Source organism: Asterias rubens, chromosome 3 (genome assembly GCF_902459465.1).
Source record: "Asterias rubens chromosome 3, eAstRub1.3, whole genome shotgun sequence".
NCBI classification, from domain to species: domain Eukaryota; kingdom Metazoa; phylum Echinodermata; class Asteroidea; order Forcipulatida; family Asteriidae; genus Asterias; species Asterias rubens.
In genome coordinates, this window is record NC_047064.1 from 4,245,281 (window position 1) to 4,262,640 (window position 17,360).

Below are 17,360 nucleotides of genomic sequence, written 5' to 3' on the forward strand. Positions count from 1 at the left end.
AAGTGCAGAATGTGATGTTGATCCCATTGTCGAAAATTATTGGGTGCCAGGTATCAATTGACAAGTGAGAATGATTATTTCTCAGACATGAAGTATGATTATTTTCCCCAATTTTAGCACAATGTCGCCCTCTTGTGATCGACTACCAAAAGTGTCGCGGAACAAGCTACGGGTGCACTTTTTATCATGAGCCTTGTGGCTATTGAAATGGTGTTCCCGTTGAAACTTATTTATACAACTATTGGATTTTGATAATGTGTTGAAAGTTGCAGATTATAATTAAGAGGTGACATCTGGACTATTCCAGTTCACTCAGCTTCGCCTCATTAAATAGAATAGATTCCACCAACGTGATTCTGCAACAATGCACGAACTAAATGCATTTTGTTTATTTATATAACTCGTAGCTCGTAGACTGTTGCATGAAAGGTAGAATGTGTGTTGGTAACAAATTAGTCTTGGCCCAAGACTATAGTGCTCGATATTGGATAGTGTAACTGCGCGCAGTTGTAAATCGCTAAAGCGCGCCCCCTATGGTATGGTTGAACTAACTGGCGAGCTTCAAATCTACTACACTGGCAAGCAACTATTCCCCGTGTTCGTAAGCAGTATTGAAACCGGTATTGATTGAACATGTTCAGACTTGCCCTCCAAGCCTCGATGTGGTAAATTAAATCATACCGTATAATAGAGGGCGCGCTTAAGCGATTTACAACTGCACGCAGTACACTATCCAATATCGAGCACTATAGTCTTGGGCCAAGACTAGTATCAAATAGGCAGCGCCTAACGACTTGTCATCAAGTCTATGGTGATCGACGAGTTTAGAAAGTACCACCATTCTACCACCACAATTACACGCTCTGTTGACCATAAATTACCCCACTCCCTCTGGGACCAAGAAACGTGAAACTTGTTCCCTTTTTACCATCCCATGACAAAGGTTTTACTGGTAGGAGGCACAGCCAACCCAGCCTGGCCGGAAAACGTTAATTATTTTCGTTAAACTTGGACCATCTGTGGACGCAGTATACTTTTATGATTCTACCACAAGTAAACCCTATCGTTGGAGGTTCCACCAAGGATTGGGTTTCAAGATGGCTGTTTTTTTTCTTCAGTGAAGTGGACATAACCTTACAGGCAGAAAGTATTCGTTTTTCTGTAAAAAGGGCTTAAAAACGTTGGTCTATGTGTGCACAATGAAAATGGTCATGTTAGCTGATACAAAATCTTCAGGGATCGCGTGTTCATTAATGTACTTTGTAACCAATTTTAGCTTGGATTCGTTTCCTTTAAAATTGTGCTAGTACTAGTAGTACACATGCAGTGATGAGGTAACGTGGTGAGCAGATTGCGAAGAATACGGGGTTATATCCTTCCTCCATGGTTATATAGAGCCATTGACAAGGGGGACGAAGATCTGACGTGTCGCTGCCAAGCTGGCTAGTTGATACAAGTTCTGTTGTTCGAATCCCGGTCACAATTTATTTTGCTAAGGGGCGACTTAAAGGAACATGTTGCCCTTGATCGGTCGAGTTGGTCTTTGAAAAGCGTTTGTACCCGTTTGTTGTAAGCATTATTGGTAGGAAGATGTTGTAAAAGTAGAATACAGTGATCCACACAAACATGTCTCGAAATTGCACGGTTTTCCCTTTTACCTAGTACTTAGAAGCCTAATACGGTCGGCCATTAATTTTATGGGAGTCAACTTTTGTGACTCCCATAAATGGCCGACAGTGTTAGTTCGCAAAGTAAACAGAAACCATGCAATTTTGAAGCAACTTTGTATGGATCTATATATCCTGGCTTTTATAAGATGTATTTTATAAAAACAAAACGGTTACAGACGCGTTTTATATAGACCAACTAGTCCGATCCAAAGCAACGTGTACTTTAAAGGGTGATATTGCCGAGGGGTCAAATGAATTGGCATTCGTAAATGACATCTTCAAAGAAGGAAATTACACAACAGAATCCGTCTAAAACTCAGAGCTTATGGTACAAATTTTATTGAATAGTTCAACAAAAACGAGTACAGTACAATAACATAAAATAGTTCATGAAACGAGGACACTGTATAATTATTCACTATAAAGTAAAAAGTCGATGAATATTATTTGCTTGTTAAAGGGGCCATAAAATACAAATTAAAGACCTGTCTTTCGCGACTTCACAGCCGCCATGTTTTACAACAAGTTGGGCAAAAGGTGGAAGGAGCACAGCAACTTATCCTTTTAAACAATAAAACAGGTGTTATCAAAATAATTATCCATAATATCACTGTTAAATCAACGTGCTTACCCAAAACAAAAATTACAAAATATTCTATATAAAAAAGTTCAAGCTTTTTAAAATTAAAACTAAGGGCAAATTTGTGGCAAGGACCCTGAGCCATACATTTGTTGATACACAAGGTCGCCTTTACAAAATGGTGCCCAGTGTTGTAAATAATGGTTGTAAACAATAGAAAGGCCTAATACAAAACAAAACACTGACGTCAATAATATTGGGCCCTCTAGCGACAAAAGAAACACCACTGAGTTTCAAAATAATTAATGGCTAGTCGCCTGCTTAAAAAGGAAGTACTGTCACTTCTGAGTCCAAGTCAACGTAGTCAGTTAACCAACCCTATTTGCCTTCATATAGCTGCAGCAGATATTAAACTATAGTACATTATAAGTAAAAGTACTGCCCAACATTTGAAATGGAAGGTAAAATATTTTTTTAAGGAAACAAACTCTGTAGACCCTGTAAAGATTTCATCGAAACACCCTGTAACGATTTCATCTGTGTTTTCGCTGTTAAAAAGGGTTTCTTCCAAATGAGGGTTTAAAGGCAGTGGACACTATATTGGTAATTGTCAAAGACTAGCGTTCACATCACAGTTGGTGTATCTCAACATATTATGCATAAAATAACAAACCTGTGAAAATTTGAGCTCAGTCGGTCATCGAACTTGCAAGATAATATTGAAAGAAAAAACCCCCACCCTTGTCACACAAAGTTGTGTGCGTTTAGATGGTTGATTTCGAGACATCAAGTTCTAAGTCTGAGGTCTCGAAATCAAGTTCGTGGAAAATTACTTCTTTCTCGAAAACTATGGCACTTCAGAGGGAACCGTTTCTCACAATGTTTTATACCATCAACCTCTCCGCATTACTCGTAACAAGAAAGGTTGTATGCCAATAATTATTTTGAGTAATTACCAATAGTGTACACTGCCTTTAAAATGCAAAGAGACTGCTGTTGGAGACACTAGGTAGCAGACTTAGCACAAATCTACTCTCCTCTTGTGCGCATCCTCACAAAAGTTCGCAGTCGTAATAATTAATGAACAAAATAGAACCTGTTATGTCTGCTGTCACCTAACGTCTCTCACAAGTTTGTTCAGATGTTACATCGCTTCAATCACCATTGTGCGTTGGGTCGTGCGTACAGTCTAGTGAGCACAGTTTGCGATAATAATACACTCTAAAAACTAAAGAGTTGAATCCAGCACTTGCATGAGTTCGGTGAGTGACTACACTTTGAAAGTGTTGAATCCAGCATTTTACATGTTGAATCCAGCATTTTAAAGTATTCAGTCAACAATTTAAGTGCCAGTTTAACGTTTAAAACGCTGATCCAACAATACCAAGGAATATTTTTGAGAAATTGTTGAAATAGTACTTAAATTGTTGAATTAACCCTTTTTGCGTTGGATCAAACATTTAAATGCTAGACTTAACAAACAAAACTCTGGATCAACAATTTCAAAGTGTAGTCACTCACCGAACTCATGCAAGTGTTGGATGGACGCACCAACACTAGGTCTAACAAAACGAATCACTTTGAATAAAAATCTCCCATCCCTTGTCCCTTCAAACTAAAAGAATCACAAGTTTTTGAAAAGAATACACTGTCTTAGTTATGAGTACTAGATTTGGAGTAGGCATATATAAAATGACGTCATATACATGAAGCACAGACATAAATTTATTCTTGATTTTGGACACTGTTTTAAAACAAGAGGCCTGTGTACTAAGCGTTAAATATATCACATGTATCTTTACATAACAAAAATTGTACTGTTTTTTTTTCTTTTAAATAAGCGTCCCGTAAGACGATGTTTAGTATTTACATTCCACCACACTCATAGTAATAAGGCCTGGAAGATGCACTAAATGGGTAAAACAAATGTACATTTTGACGAGATCCAAACTACTACATGGCCGGAGCTCCCGATGGATACTTCAGTTGAAGACTGTTGGGACGTCATGTGCGGCAGCGGCCCTTACCAGGTAAAACCCACTGTGATGGGCACTCAGAACGAGTTAAGCGTTATTTGAAGTTTACCCGAGTCTGCTGCCACCTAGCGCTCAAAAGCCTCCACTTGATGAGTCACACGTAACTCTACTGGTTACCAAAGTTTAACAATTAATGCCAGCCATTAAATCTGAACGAGAAAGAAATCCTAGATTTGTAAGCAGACTTATTAGGCACACATCGTCAACTAAAATAGAAAGTCACGACAATTTCTCCCAAGTTTGATATACATTTCCCCTTTCTGTGTGAATCAATGAAAAGCAAAAATGGGTATTTTTTGACCCTTCACCGAATCGTGTGGGATCATTGAAAACATTTCATTTTTTTTGCACTATAGAGAAACGTTTTGCTATGCAGCAAATATTTATAAACACTTGACAACCATTTGAAATATTTTGTTTGATTATTCAACAACTGGGAGTCTGACAAGTAGTAAAGGCCGATTGTCATCCAAATACATTATTTACAGTTATTGAGTATTGACGTTTTCGGTTTTTTATGTTAAGTTCATGAGAACAGAAATTATCTATATTTTAAAGGTCCACCCTTAGCCGTGTGTGCGGCACCTAAATGTAGCCCGAGCCCTAAATGTAGCCTGACCTAAATGTAGCCCCAAACATGTACCTAGGCCGTGTGCTTGCCGTTAGGCGGATGTTAAGACATTAAGGGCGCTACACCAACAAGTTAGGGCCATGTCACACAAGGCATCTTCAATTTACAGGCAACCATTTTCAAGCAATCTTGAGAAAAAATGCCATTCACATGTCAATGTTTTTGTTGTTGTTGACCGTAAGATGTTGTTCGAACAAGCCTCGGCTTCTAGATGATGCCCCCATACTTTATTAGTATATCATTTGCCTTGCACAAGAACCTTGTTTATTGGTTACTTCAGTCTCTATAATTTACTGTTATGGCTTGTGGTTGTGTACCGTTTTCATGAAGCATGGAAATAAATGTGAGTTTGAATTGGATTAAATAAGAACAATGACTCATTGTGCTGCCAGACTGGTCCTGTAGCATGCACTGTACGTTGCCTCCAAGTTGCCTGTAACACAGTTGCTTCGTGTGACTAGTAGGCCCTACGCTAGCTTGAGATGGAAGCGTACCAAAGTGGTTAATATCTATTCATGGTGAATTTTTGTCTTCTTTGTGAGTCATCGGAGAGTGGTAGTACTGATGAAGATGTGTCAGTTTGGGGACAAGCACTATGACGCTATTTGATTAAGTTCCAGTTGCACCTCGTCTTCGTAAGATTCCTTGAATCCGGGCTTTGGACTTATCACATGTTCATGTGGCTACAAGTAACATCGTTGACCTGTCTGCAACGAGATCATCACTGTCTCGGCCCTCTAGCGACGACAACTAGCTAAGTTGTTGATGCCCCAACAATGAAATAAACACAGATTCCACAAGTCAACAACCACAATGGAAGTGTAGCGAAATGAACTTCGGTTTGAAATGCCAGTCCTCATGCCAGCGGCAGGGGACTGAAGATGACAAGAGTTATTGAAGTACAGTATGTCCTCATTTATGCGGCAGGATGAGTTTTATGAAGTGCACCCAAACTGTTCGTGCACAGAGCAGGTATGCATTGGTGGAGGAGGAGCGAAGAAGGTCCTAGCAACTATGTCCTCATTCTCATTTGCCAGCGGCAGGATGAGTGTCTGGAGTGCACCTCGAACTGCTCGTGCACAGAGCGGATCATATGCATTGATGGAGGAGGAGCGAAGAAGGGCCTAGCAACTTGTTTCTCCTCACAGCCGATGATGACTTCATCTTCCAAGGTTTATATACAAGACCCGAGCCAAAGGAGGAGAGTTTATAAACGCGGGTGCTTTTTTTAAAATGGTAAGAGTTAGAGTTACCAACAGTCAAAGTCCGACAAAAAAACATAATCTTCACTTGAAATCGGTTTCGGGATTCCCGTAGCTATCAGGCGGACTCAGCCCACCGCTGTCCTCATGGTATCCGTTCATCTCGTGTGGGCTTCTGAGTCCGTTCCTAGACGTGATCACGTGTCCGGGCATGGTCGCTCCTCCGGCGGTGAGGGCGCTAGAGCTGCCGGGTGGGAGACCGATTTTGGCTTCCATGGCCTGAAGTCGCTTCTCGGCTAGGTCCTTGTCGCGGGCTCCTTTGCATCGTTTCCACTTCATACGTCGGTTCTGAAACCACACCTTTACCTACAAACAACAACAACAGAATACAACTTCATTATTACAAATAAAACCGACTTGAGGCATTGAGAACACAGGAACCAGTTGCCAGTTTTTTTATCAAAGAAAACTGTTCTGATGAGAAGAATCGGGCTTAGTTACTAAAGACAGGTTTAGGAGCTGAGAATTTCTCAACATTTTTGCCAAGGGCGACGCTAAAAACATACCATACTTTATCACACGCCGACGCAGCCATCAAGCTGTAGTTTAAACAATGCCTATAAATAGTGCCACAAGGGAATTCATGTTGATTTTAAATAGCGCCCTCTTTTGATTTGGGAGTAGCGGTTGGTAAGACACCAGCAGTAGTCGAACCATCGAACCATAGAGAAATTTCGAATTAAACATAGTTTCGCAAAGGGTAAAGAAAGGGGCCCTTGTCTCATCGAGGGGTGAGAAAGGCCTCATAAATAAACGAAAGGTGAGAGTAAGGCCTAAATCAATTTAAGCAGAACAACTTGTGAAATCGGGTGAGGCGGGGTACCAAGCAAATCACAACGACTATTGATTATGGCATTTTGGCCGGTAAACTTGTTTGTATGTGTTTGTTGGTAAACATGACTTTTACATATCGTGCCAGCGTTTTAACAAAATATATGTCTTTCGATCACAGTCATGTTCTGCATTCTGTTCAGAAGCAAAACATGCCGAAATAAACATTGTACGGGCTTGCCTCATCAAAATAATCTTGGTAATATAGATTGTTTTTTTGACCCGTGGAGGATCCTACCTCCATGCTTTGACGAAAATCAAGCCAACGTAAAAACACCATCGCGATCGGAAGACAAGGTGAATATTGCCTATGATTTCTAACAACATCCTAAAACATCGAGCTAAGGATAGTCTTTTTGTACAATACTAATTCATGAATCATGTTGCCTTCGTAGCTTGGTATGCTACCGTCGCCTGGGACATTTCACAGGCAAGGCGCGAGAGTATAACACCCATGTTCGCTCTGTTACCATCATACATTGTACCGTGTTTATCGCATATCTTCATGGTCCCTTGTTTGCGAAAAACCTGGCGATGTGAATAAATCAAAGTTATTTTTCTTGGGTGCAATAAATGTTTCAGGAAAAACCCTTCACCCAAAGGAAAATTTGTCGAGCATGTGCCAAAGGGCAGTGGAGAGTCACGTACTGGGGGAATGATGCGGGAGTTACGCTGACCCCAAACCCGGTGGAGAAGACCGGAGTGACACGGTGAAGAACAAAACAGCCTTTAAAAATCAAAATAGTCCCAAATTGAGTTGAGGTTAAACACGCCATGTCACCCATATCACATTATAAACACAATAAATGCCGAAGATTGTGACACTAATTTGGCAAAAGTAAGATTGATGACCGGTTACGTCGATAAAGTCACCGGGAATTTAGGGGAGAGAATGCGGGGTTGGCACGTACGGATCGACGGCGGAGTGCGCCGACACCGGCCCCGGTAAGGTGCGAAGGGAATTATAGGCCAACAAATGACACGGAGCGGATACTGTTACATAATAAGACTTTTCACACTCAAGATGTCAACTTTTCTACACCATCTTGAAACTAAAGAAGAGTGGTGTAATACCATGGAGGAAGATACTGTACAGCAAAATGAAATTTGATATCAATGCCAAGGACAGTGACCCCAGTGTAGGTGCTTGGAGTTTTTTTTTGAAGAATTACATGATACATGTATGTAAATTGGTAAACATTTTTTGACTCAATCTCAATAGGCTAATGTTTAAAAAGTTCACATTACCGTTTTTGCGTATAGTTCTAGCGCATATCCGGACTGCGAAGTATTCACTTATAAGGAATACATTCAACCAGATACAAAACGACACTGGCAACTTCTGATCAACGGTGAATATATAATATACGAGTTTTAAAGCGATTTTTGAAACTGCCCCTTAGACAAACACAGTTCATTTTGCAGCTACTTGGAATGAGCTTTGATTTGGAACAAATTTCACGAAGGAACAATATATGTGAACTATCGGTCCTGGAGACAAACTGGGGCTATGCCTTCAAAACAATGACAAGTTTAGAGGAGAAATTTTTAATTTAGTTCTAATTTGAACAAAGATCCAAAGTTTATTGTAGAATGGGAGTTATCTGATCACGTGGGCGAGTGCACGTGATTGGTCTAGCAGCTGTTTACATTTTGAAGTCCTAATCCTGTAATCCCCAGAGACATATTTCTGCCTGAAATATTGTCATAGTCGAGAAAAGTCGTTTGAAGAACCCCAAATTAATCACCATTGCTTGTTTTGATTGCCGCAATCTGTATAAACCCAATCGACATAAATACACGAAATTATTTACAGGAAAATAAGTAAATTCGGATTGCAAAATTGAAAATGTTGATACACTTTAATAACTCCAACGCTATACGTCTCACAAAAAAAAGTCAGGACAACATGAAGTCAGTGAAAAAGTTTTTTTTTTTTTTAGATTGATGATCGTAACAACATTCCAACATGCATACCGACATCACATTTTAAAATCGAAAGCACCAATTGCAATGATTAGACCTTCAAGAATGTCACATTAGTTTCCTCCAGCAAACAAACTATACCCAGTCTTTATGCATTTACCCTCTCTTCAAGAGAACCTCAACAATAAAATTTACAAACAAACAACAACCGACCCATCAAAACAGACAAAAAAGAAAAACTTGAAAAAACATCTGCCACGCCCGAGAGAGTTTTGCACAAATATTTGTTGCTTGCCAAGTTACATTTTGTGCGATTAATCCAAGATGATTGTTTGCGAATTACATCATTGCAATAACATAAACGAAGTCGAGACACGTCTCAAAATATATCACTCCAAAATAATACAAAGTTGTAAAACAAACAATTATGACACTATAAAACAAAAGGTCGGGGGTTCATAGTATCTTGTCTCTACAGGGAAATTAATGAAAATACGAGAAGGTTGTAATTAGTCGAAACTGTCACCCAAGTTGCTCAAATTAAATCTTATCCATACGTTTCTTTGCGCCGTGATCTGAGAGCAAACCGATGCAGTTCGTCTCGCCCCGTTAATGTAAGCTATAATTTGACCAATTAAGTGTATCGGTAATGGCGCCGGCGGCACGGGCACAGCAAAGCGGAGAAACACGCCGTTGACCAAGACCATTTCCCCCGGGACCTCGCTCGCCCTTGTACGGTCTGCCTGCTCGATGTTCATGAACGACATTAGAACATATGGTTAGGGGGACGAGCAGCATATCCCTACGGCCGTACAGACGATCAGTTATGTCAGCATGATTGCTGGGAGCGTATAGAGCAGGTCTGGTGTCCTGGCGTCTCGCATGGAGAGGTAATGATACACTAGAGGTATAGACGGCGCTGCTATGATGAGTCACAAGTCAAAAGGTCCCAATGAGACCCGATCATCGTCATAAAGACCCAATCCTCCAGTGTATAATCCACGAATTGCTTATATTACATGAACTTGACGTTATGGAAGCCACGTGGGTTGATATAATGTAGCCAGTCGTACTAGACAAACAACAAAGCTGCGTCGCATTAAATACGCCAAATGCCAGGGCGGTTACTTAATCAGCCAAAGTATCGCTTTAACATCTCGTGTATTTCATACATCATTGCTTATTTTAAGCAATGACAAAATCTTGTTGCAATGGATGGGGAGATACTAGACCGAGTAAGTCATACCATGCCCAAATCGGTCTCAGACTGCGCGTGTTTACTCATTGAAGATTCGTCTTGCTGTTCAGCTACTGTGGTTAGTTGAGACGCGCAAAAACACAAGTAGGCCCCAAAACACAAAACTGAGAGCTGCAAAAATAATGATACTTCCTTAATATACAACTATTTCATCTTAACTGAGACGTTCTTGCCTATAAACATTAATTTTTATCTACAAAATAATTGTTACTCCGAAGCAGAAATAACAACCAAACAGAAATTAAAAGATATACGTTATATACAAGATATAACTAGGACTATCGAAACGAGCATTTCTTCAAAGTTTAAAGGCACTTGATGCAGATCTTGAGTGAACCAATCGAAAATGTTGTCGCATGCTTTTTTTTCCCTCTCTCAAGGATACATCTATCGTTCTTGAACAGAATATAGACCATGACGGTGTAAGCTTGAAACGGCGAAAGATTTTCTAAACTATATAAAGCCCGGACTACATCTTGTGAGTTTTCACCACTATTAGTCTCTTCACGTAACGCACAACTCTGTCACGATGGTCACTGTGAACAAAATATTGGCGGGAAAACAACGTTGATTAGGAGAGTTACCAAAGCAAGTAAAGAACGCGTGATTGGAATAATACTTTCTTCACCTCTGTCTCAGGCTGCATTTGATGTTGGAAACACCGTGCATAATGTTCCCTGCTAAACAAATTGACAAGGGAGTTACAGCCGGAACAGGAGCCAAAGCCGAGGTTTAAAAAGAGCCCCAAAGCCTAAGCCGGATCCATGGTTCCGAGAAAGGAAACCAAAGTGTCTTCAACGTGCGTGCAGACAACTGCTATAGCCAAAAAGTTGTTATTTATGGAGCCACAGCCCAGGCCGAGGTTTGAAAAGAGCCCCAAGCCTAAGCCGGATCCAAATGGTTCCGGATCCATATGATTCCGAGAAAAGGAGCCAAGTGTCTTCGACGTGCGTGCGACAACTGCTAGCCAATCGGTTGTTATTTATGGAACCGGAGCCCAGGCCGAGGTTTGAAAAGAGCCCCAAGCCTAAGCCGGATCCACATGGTTCCGGATCCATATGGTTCCGAGAGAAGGAACCAAGTACCTTCAACGTGCGTGCAGACAACTGCCAGCCAATAGGTTGTTATTTATGGGTTCAAGTAATCCAGCTTAATCCAATAATTGGAGTGATTAAGAAAACTGCTCGCTGATGTCTTGAAACGCAACAGTCTTAACTTATGTTTCTTCTTCTTACAAATTGATACCACAGGGAGAAGGAGGTTGCAGAGGGGCGATGGTATTCTCATTGATCTCATGACCTCTCAGCGGATATGGAATAAATTTCTCAGCCGTGGATTCTCTCGTGTTTGTGATTCGAGATGGTCGAGAAGGAGTTGTGTACTCGGCATCTAAAATTAGAATCCATACCTTCAACCTTCCAGGTGTCTCTCAAATTAGAGCCAATCGCCTTCTGGATTGGGAGCCTTGAGATTAAAGGGATCTTCTCTTGTAATTTTTGGATTTACATTTTTAATGAATTAGAAATTTGTTTTTTAAAAAGAGAGCACCGCGCTTTTTCGTTCGTGCCGCGGGTATTTCTATTTTGAAAGTCCGAAACGATAACACAGACATCCATAGTTTTCTTAGACTTTACCATAACCCTTAGGCATATTCGTGAATTACAGTAATAAACATTCTACACAAAAGCGCACCTGAGGGTTTTTCCCTCAATTTAAAAGTTGATTTCTTTTCACAGAATCTGCTTTTAAAAACAGAGTACCGCGCTCTTTTGTGCTGCGGATTTTGGAAAGTCTGGAGCGATAATGCAGACATTCACACTCAACCGTAGTCCTTATTTTATCAATTCCTGGAATGATCATTATAGACTACATCCAACCTTGGGTGTTTTCCTTGATTGGAAACTTGGTTTTCGCCAACAAAATTAAATTTCGGATTAATACAAAATTGGTAGGCTTACAACAAATCTCAATGTAATAACAATATTTGACAAAACCAATGTTTAGAAATAACCCCGACAATTAGCTCATCAAACGCTGTCTGCATTTGAGAGCGATCACCAAATAAGGTGAAAAGTTGGACAGCAGCCTGAAAAATATGGAAGTTCCAAAAACAAGACACCCCCCCCCCCAATTTCACTGTAACATATTTAATTTAAATTATAAAAAATTACTTTTTATATATATATGGACAAGTGACTGATTTATTGTGTTTTTTGTAGGGTCATCAATTAAGCACTTAGATACTTATTTCGTTAAAAGGTGTCTCATCCCTTTAAAAAAACGACAAGGAAAAAAACCGCCTTCATTCAAAATCCGGAAATGGATTTAACAGTAGATCGTATTAACGGATTCATCCGTCAAAAGCATTACGCCAATAATGATCGTCGTTTTGGTCAAACTATCAAATCAAATATACATTGTATGAAATTGTGGACGAAATCGTTCCCTGTATGTTATAATGACTCCGTTACACGTTTACATAATCTATTACGGGGACGTACTGAGACGTATACTACATCACTATTACGCGACAATCTAAGACGTAATTGTAGATATCATGATGTGGCATTTTTCCCCATTTTGAGACGTAACTTGTGTCCTTTTTTAGTCCCGACAGAGGCAATTCCATTTGACTATGATTTGCCTTAGAACTCCACGCGTAGAGACATACTTTTGAATTGATTGCACACCGCAAATCATTTGAGTAGTTTGAGGGGGAAGGAGGGTTTTACCAATGTTCACAGATAGGCCTCGATTTGAATGATTTCTAAATTGCATATAACAAGAGGGGAAAAGAAAAAGCAAATGAAGATACTGCTTCTTTGAAATTTATGTGTTTGCAGAATTTGTTTAACAATTCGACCAGTCATTTATGTTGAATGTCGGCCTCCGTACTGTTTCTTTTCTTTGACTGTATTTAACTTACACTACTCTGTTCGCTATTACATTGTAAATGCATTCTGAAATGCTGTGTTTTTGACAACATGGAAACAAATGTGAATTGAATGGATATTATTTGAACTAATCAATTGGGCCCACAACTTAATATATGCATTAACAAGTTCGATCAGTTGTGTAACAATTTCAGACAAAAGCAACCATTTTGTAATTGACCCGAACAACAACTGCTGTCTTCACATTACTAGAACAGCGTTGAACACCATAGTAGCTTTTTTCAAAAACTCAACACGATGTGCTGAAATGTTCAGTCCATATCGCATTTTCGATCTTCAAGAGCATTGTGCCGAAACCTCGAACATTCTTGCGACCATTAACGTGCATTGACTGGGTGACATGACTTAACACCTAAACGTGTACGGATGCCCTCAGTTGCAATTAAACTTGCATCAAGTGAAGTTGCCGTCGACGAATGAACAAATTTCATGACAGAAAATGTGTACCACTTTTTTTTGCACTGTGAATAAGGTTTACCGTGGAGCACTTTTATTAATCAATGGCGCTCTTCTCAAAAAGAGCGGGAACAGAGCGATGGCGAAAAAACATCAGCCGAAAAAGCCGCGCTGCCGCCCTGTTCAAGAAACGAGACAGAGTGGATGGAGTGATGAGAGGTGGGTCTCAAGTTGAGTTTACTTCCGTGAATGCTCTCACTGAATGACACGACGAAGAGGGAAGCAAGAGTGGGGAGACTGAGCATGGAGCCGGGCAATCGAAAGGGTGACAACGCGGTCCTTGCTCCGCGGAGTGCCCTGATCACACAAACATCCTGTGAGTCTGAATTGGTAAGGGTGCACGGGGGGGGGGGGGGGGGGGGCAAGCTAATTATTTTGTCTGATTGCTTTGTTTTTAAAAAGGCAATGTCACCAACGCATTTTCGTTTTGGTAAAGAACACCCTTAAGATGACATTTCAAATTTCTACATCGGAACATTTCAAGGGCACCAAGGCAATGTCAAGGGGGCATGGAGGCAATCGCCTTTCATCCATGAGGTATCGGGCAACAGTACGATTTATGTATAAATGATTACAACACATAATCTGAGGAACATAGCCATGTTTACATTACCAACATATTGTCACAGTCTGTATTTATATATCGCCTTAAGGTCACATATGTCAAAAATCTTACATGAAATCGAAACGTCATGGCCCTCAAAATCAATACCAACTTCCTTGACTCTTTCCAGACTTTGGATTCTTTTCGGAAGCAAATCCAGCGAGCAAAGCGTCCTCTATATTCCCTCAGAACACCACGAAACTCTGACTGGCATGACTTGTTTCCCCAACTCCACTTTTTCAAACCATACTTGGTTTTTCCACAAATCCACCGTATTTATCAAACAGTTTCGCCTTGAATGCAAAATCATATTAAATTCAAAGACATTTCACATGAGTGGTAAGCCGATTGTGTAATCATGCATGAAGCAACAAACCTGTGGCAATTTTTGCTCAATCCTTTGTGCGAGTCAAGAGTAGTGAACAACCATACACATTTTCCAGCATAAAAACACATCACCCTTAATTGGTTACATCAACCGAAATCAGGCAGTTTTCTCGAATGTGACTTCATTTCAGATTGAAATATTTCACAGACAAAAATGGTTCTAGCATGACCTTCCATAGGCTACTCATTCAGCTTTCTAAAATTCAAGGTTTAATGATGTTCTTTATCCTTATCAATCCGGTAAAAACACAAATAAATAAATAATTAATATATTGTACCTGTCTTTCTGTCAAGTTGAGCGTGACTGCTATTTCGTATCTGCGCAGGCGCGTAAGGTAGTTATTGTGGCTGAATTCCGTCTCAAGCTCCCGGATCTGGTCTTTGGTAAACGCCGTCCGCTCTTTCCTTGGTTTCGAGTTCAGGTCGAGTTTGTACCCCTGATCTCCGCTATTGCCTGCAATCAAAAGCAAATAAAAACAATATTATATTAAACTATCATGAACATAATTCATATCTCCAGCTAAACAGCAGAAATTCCTAGCAGGGACTCAGTCGCAAGTAAATACACTTTTTTACCTTCTGGAAACCCACTTTTTCCAGGAAAAAGTTTCATTGTGCTCGGGAGGTTTTGTGTCGATTGTTTTGATTCTGCATATTTTTCTGCTCAACAGATTTTTAGCAGGGAACCAGTCACGAGGAATACAAATTACATTATATATTTGTCTCGCTGGTAACCTGTATCTGCTAAGCATTTTTTTGTTGCTAAGCAACTTGTTACTGTGTCCTGAATTGGGCCCTGAATATGCTGTATGTTTGAAGTAAGCGTCAGGTTTTATACCATGAGTTTTTGGTAATCATTCCAACGCCAGTATAAAACTTGAGCTAGGCCCAGTCTACCAACTGGCAGCCATGGCTACAGCTACGGCTGCGGCTACCACTGGCCCACCGCGTTATCAAGCGTCAAAGTATCATATAACGTCCTCAGCAACACCCTTAGCAACATTTGTAGCCGCATCATAATTTCCAATGGTCTGTTTCATTATGCCCCATTTTGCCTCCAAGTATGAAATGAATAAAGTAAACAATCATGTCCGGAGCAATGAAAGTATAGGTTTTATTTCCAAATATTATTTCACCGAGTGTGTGTGATTCTGCTCAGTTCACACAATCTGATGTAAGGGGATACCAATAAGTTACAATACCCAAAATGCTGTTGCTGGACATGACGGCACAAGTGTGTTGTGTCCCCCCTCCAAATCCCAAGAAGACCCGAACACATATTCCTGTCAGAGTTGGGCAGCTGTTACAACATCACTAATGCTGTTACACCACCGGTGTATTTGACACTCTGTCTTCTCCAACCCTTGCACAATCAATCGGCCCAAATACTCGCTTATTGTTTTCACAGTGTAACAGTGGTGTAAAAATTTAAGGGGGAGCGAAGTGGCGCGAGAAATTAACGCCTCTTGTTTATGAGTGCCTTGCGGTCACGAACGCGACGCGTGCCAATCTATTTTTGTTGTTGTCAAGTTGGTGTCCCCCCGCCTAAAACACTTTCCATGTTTATGTTATCAAACAGCTAGGGTCCATTCCTTTTCATTAAGGGTCCTGATTATATTTGAAACAAGAAACCAATGTTATTCTATGATTCATTATTGCAAAATGACAACAAGTTTCGGGTTCGGGTTATGGTAGGCTATACTACTGGTTAGTGTTGCAGCGGCCTGCAGACGCTACTCAAATGACTTTACTAAATTCACAAGGGATGAATAACATAGGCCTAAAGTTACCAACATGTATATTTATTGGACACACCACTTGGGTTTATAGTATATAGGCACGGTTCGTTGGCATCTGATGTGGTTGTCTTGAAATATGGAACCCGAATTTGCACAAAGAAACTGCAGAAAATAATTATTGTGTGCGAGATATTCCCCACGCACCTTTTCTGACAGTGACAGGTTCTGAGTTTCAAAAGAAAATGAAACTGTCCAAAGGTCACACAAATGTTTAATGATCCCCTTGCTGACACTGTGTCAGTAAAATCATGGGAACAATGCGGGTTAACTATTCAGTATTTATTGATTTCAAAAGAAAAGAAAAGAAACAATTCAGACAAAAATTGTTTAGGCGTATTGCTTGTGGTTCAATGAAGTTAATATAAAATTTAAAAAGCAACACTGTAAAAAAAAATCTGCTTTAAAACAGTCGACAAGAAATTGAAGTTTAGGATATGGGCCCTTTTTCATAAAGCTGTTTAGCGGACAATTCTGCTAAGCAAATAAATGCCTTTGCTCAGCAAGAAAGTAGTGGGGTGGTACCAGTCACATCAATGGTAAATGTACGGAGTTTTGGCTGGTAACCTATTGTTAGTAGTGTTTTCTAGGCTAAGCAAGCTTTTGTGCTAACATGCTTTATGAAATCGGGCTCTGTACACAAAAATAACAACCCAGAAATTTCATCAACTTCCGGTAATATTAAACTCATCAACTGAATATTTTCACTAGACAACCAAAATTTTGTCAAAGCTCCCTGCGCATTATCAATCTATCAAAACCAAACCCTCATGAATATTATCCCTGAAAATCTTGCCCAAAGTAGCCTGTGTAAAAACTTTAGGGGGCATCGACACGCTCGACCTGTCTGCTTTGCATGCGGCCAGCATAGAGCAAAGAACATCCAGTCACCACAACGAAGTATAGAGCAAAGAACATCCAGTCACCACAACCAAGTAGGTATACACGCTCAACCCGCTGCTGGTTAGC

General features: G+C 40.2%; 1 protein-coding gene across 1 annotated transcript in view; it reads right to left on the minus strand.

Annotated features, from left to right (window-relative positions):
• Window positions 1-5,494: 5,494 nt before the first annotated feature.
• Window positions 5,495-17,360, minus strand: part of LOC117288398 (homeobox protein MOX-1-like) — a 34,475-nt gene continuing 22,609 nt past the window's right edge. Inside the window, exons 3-4 of the mRNA XM_033769243.1 lie at window positions 14,874-15,049; window positions 5,495-6,485 (exon numbers count right to left, since the gene is read on the minus strand). Of these exons, the coding sequence (XP_033625134.1) occupies window positions 6,204-6,485; window positions 14,874-15,049 (458 nt within the window). The 3' untranslated portion in view covers window positions 5,495-6,203. The remainder of the gene's footprint in view (window positions 6,486-14,873; window positions 15,050-17,360) is intronic.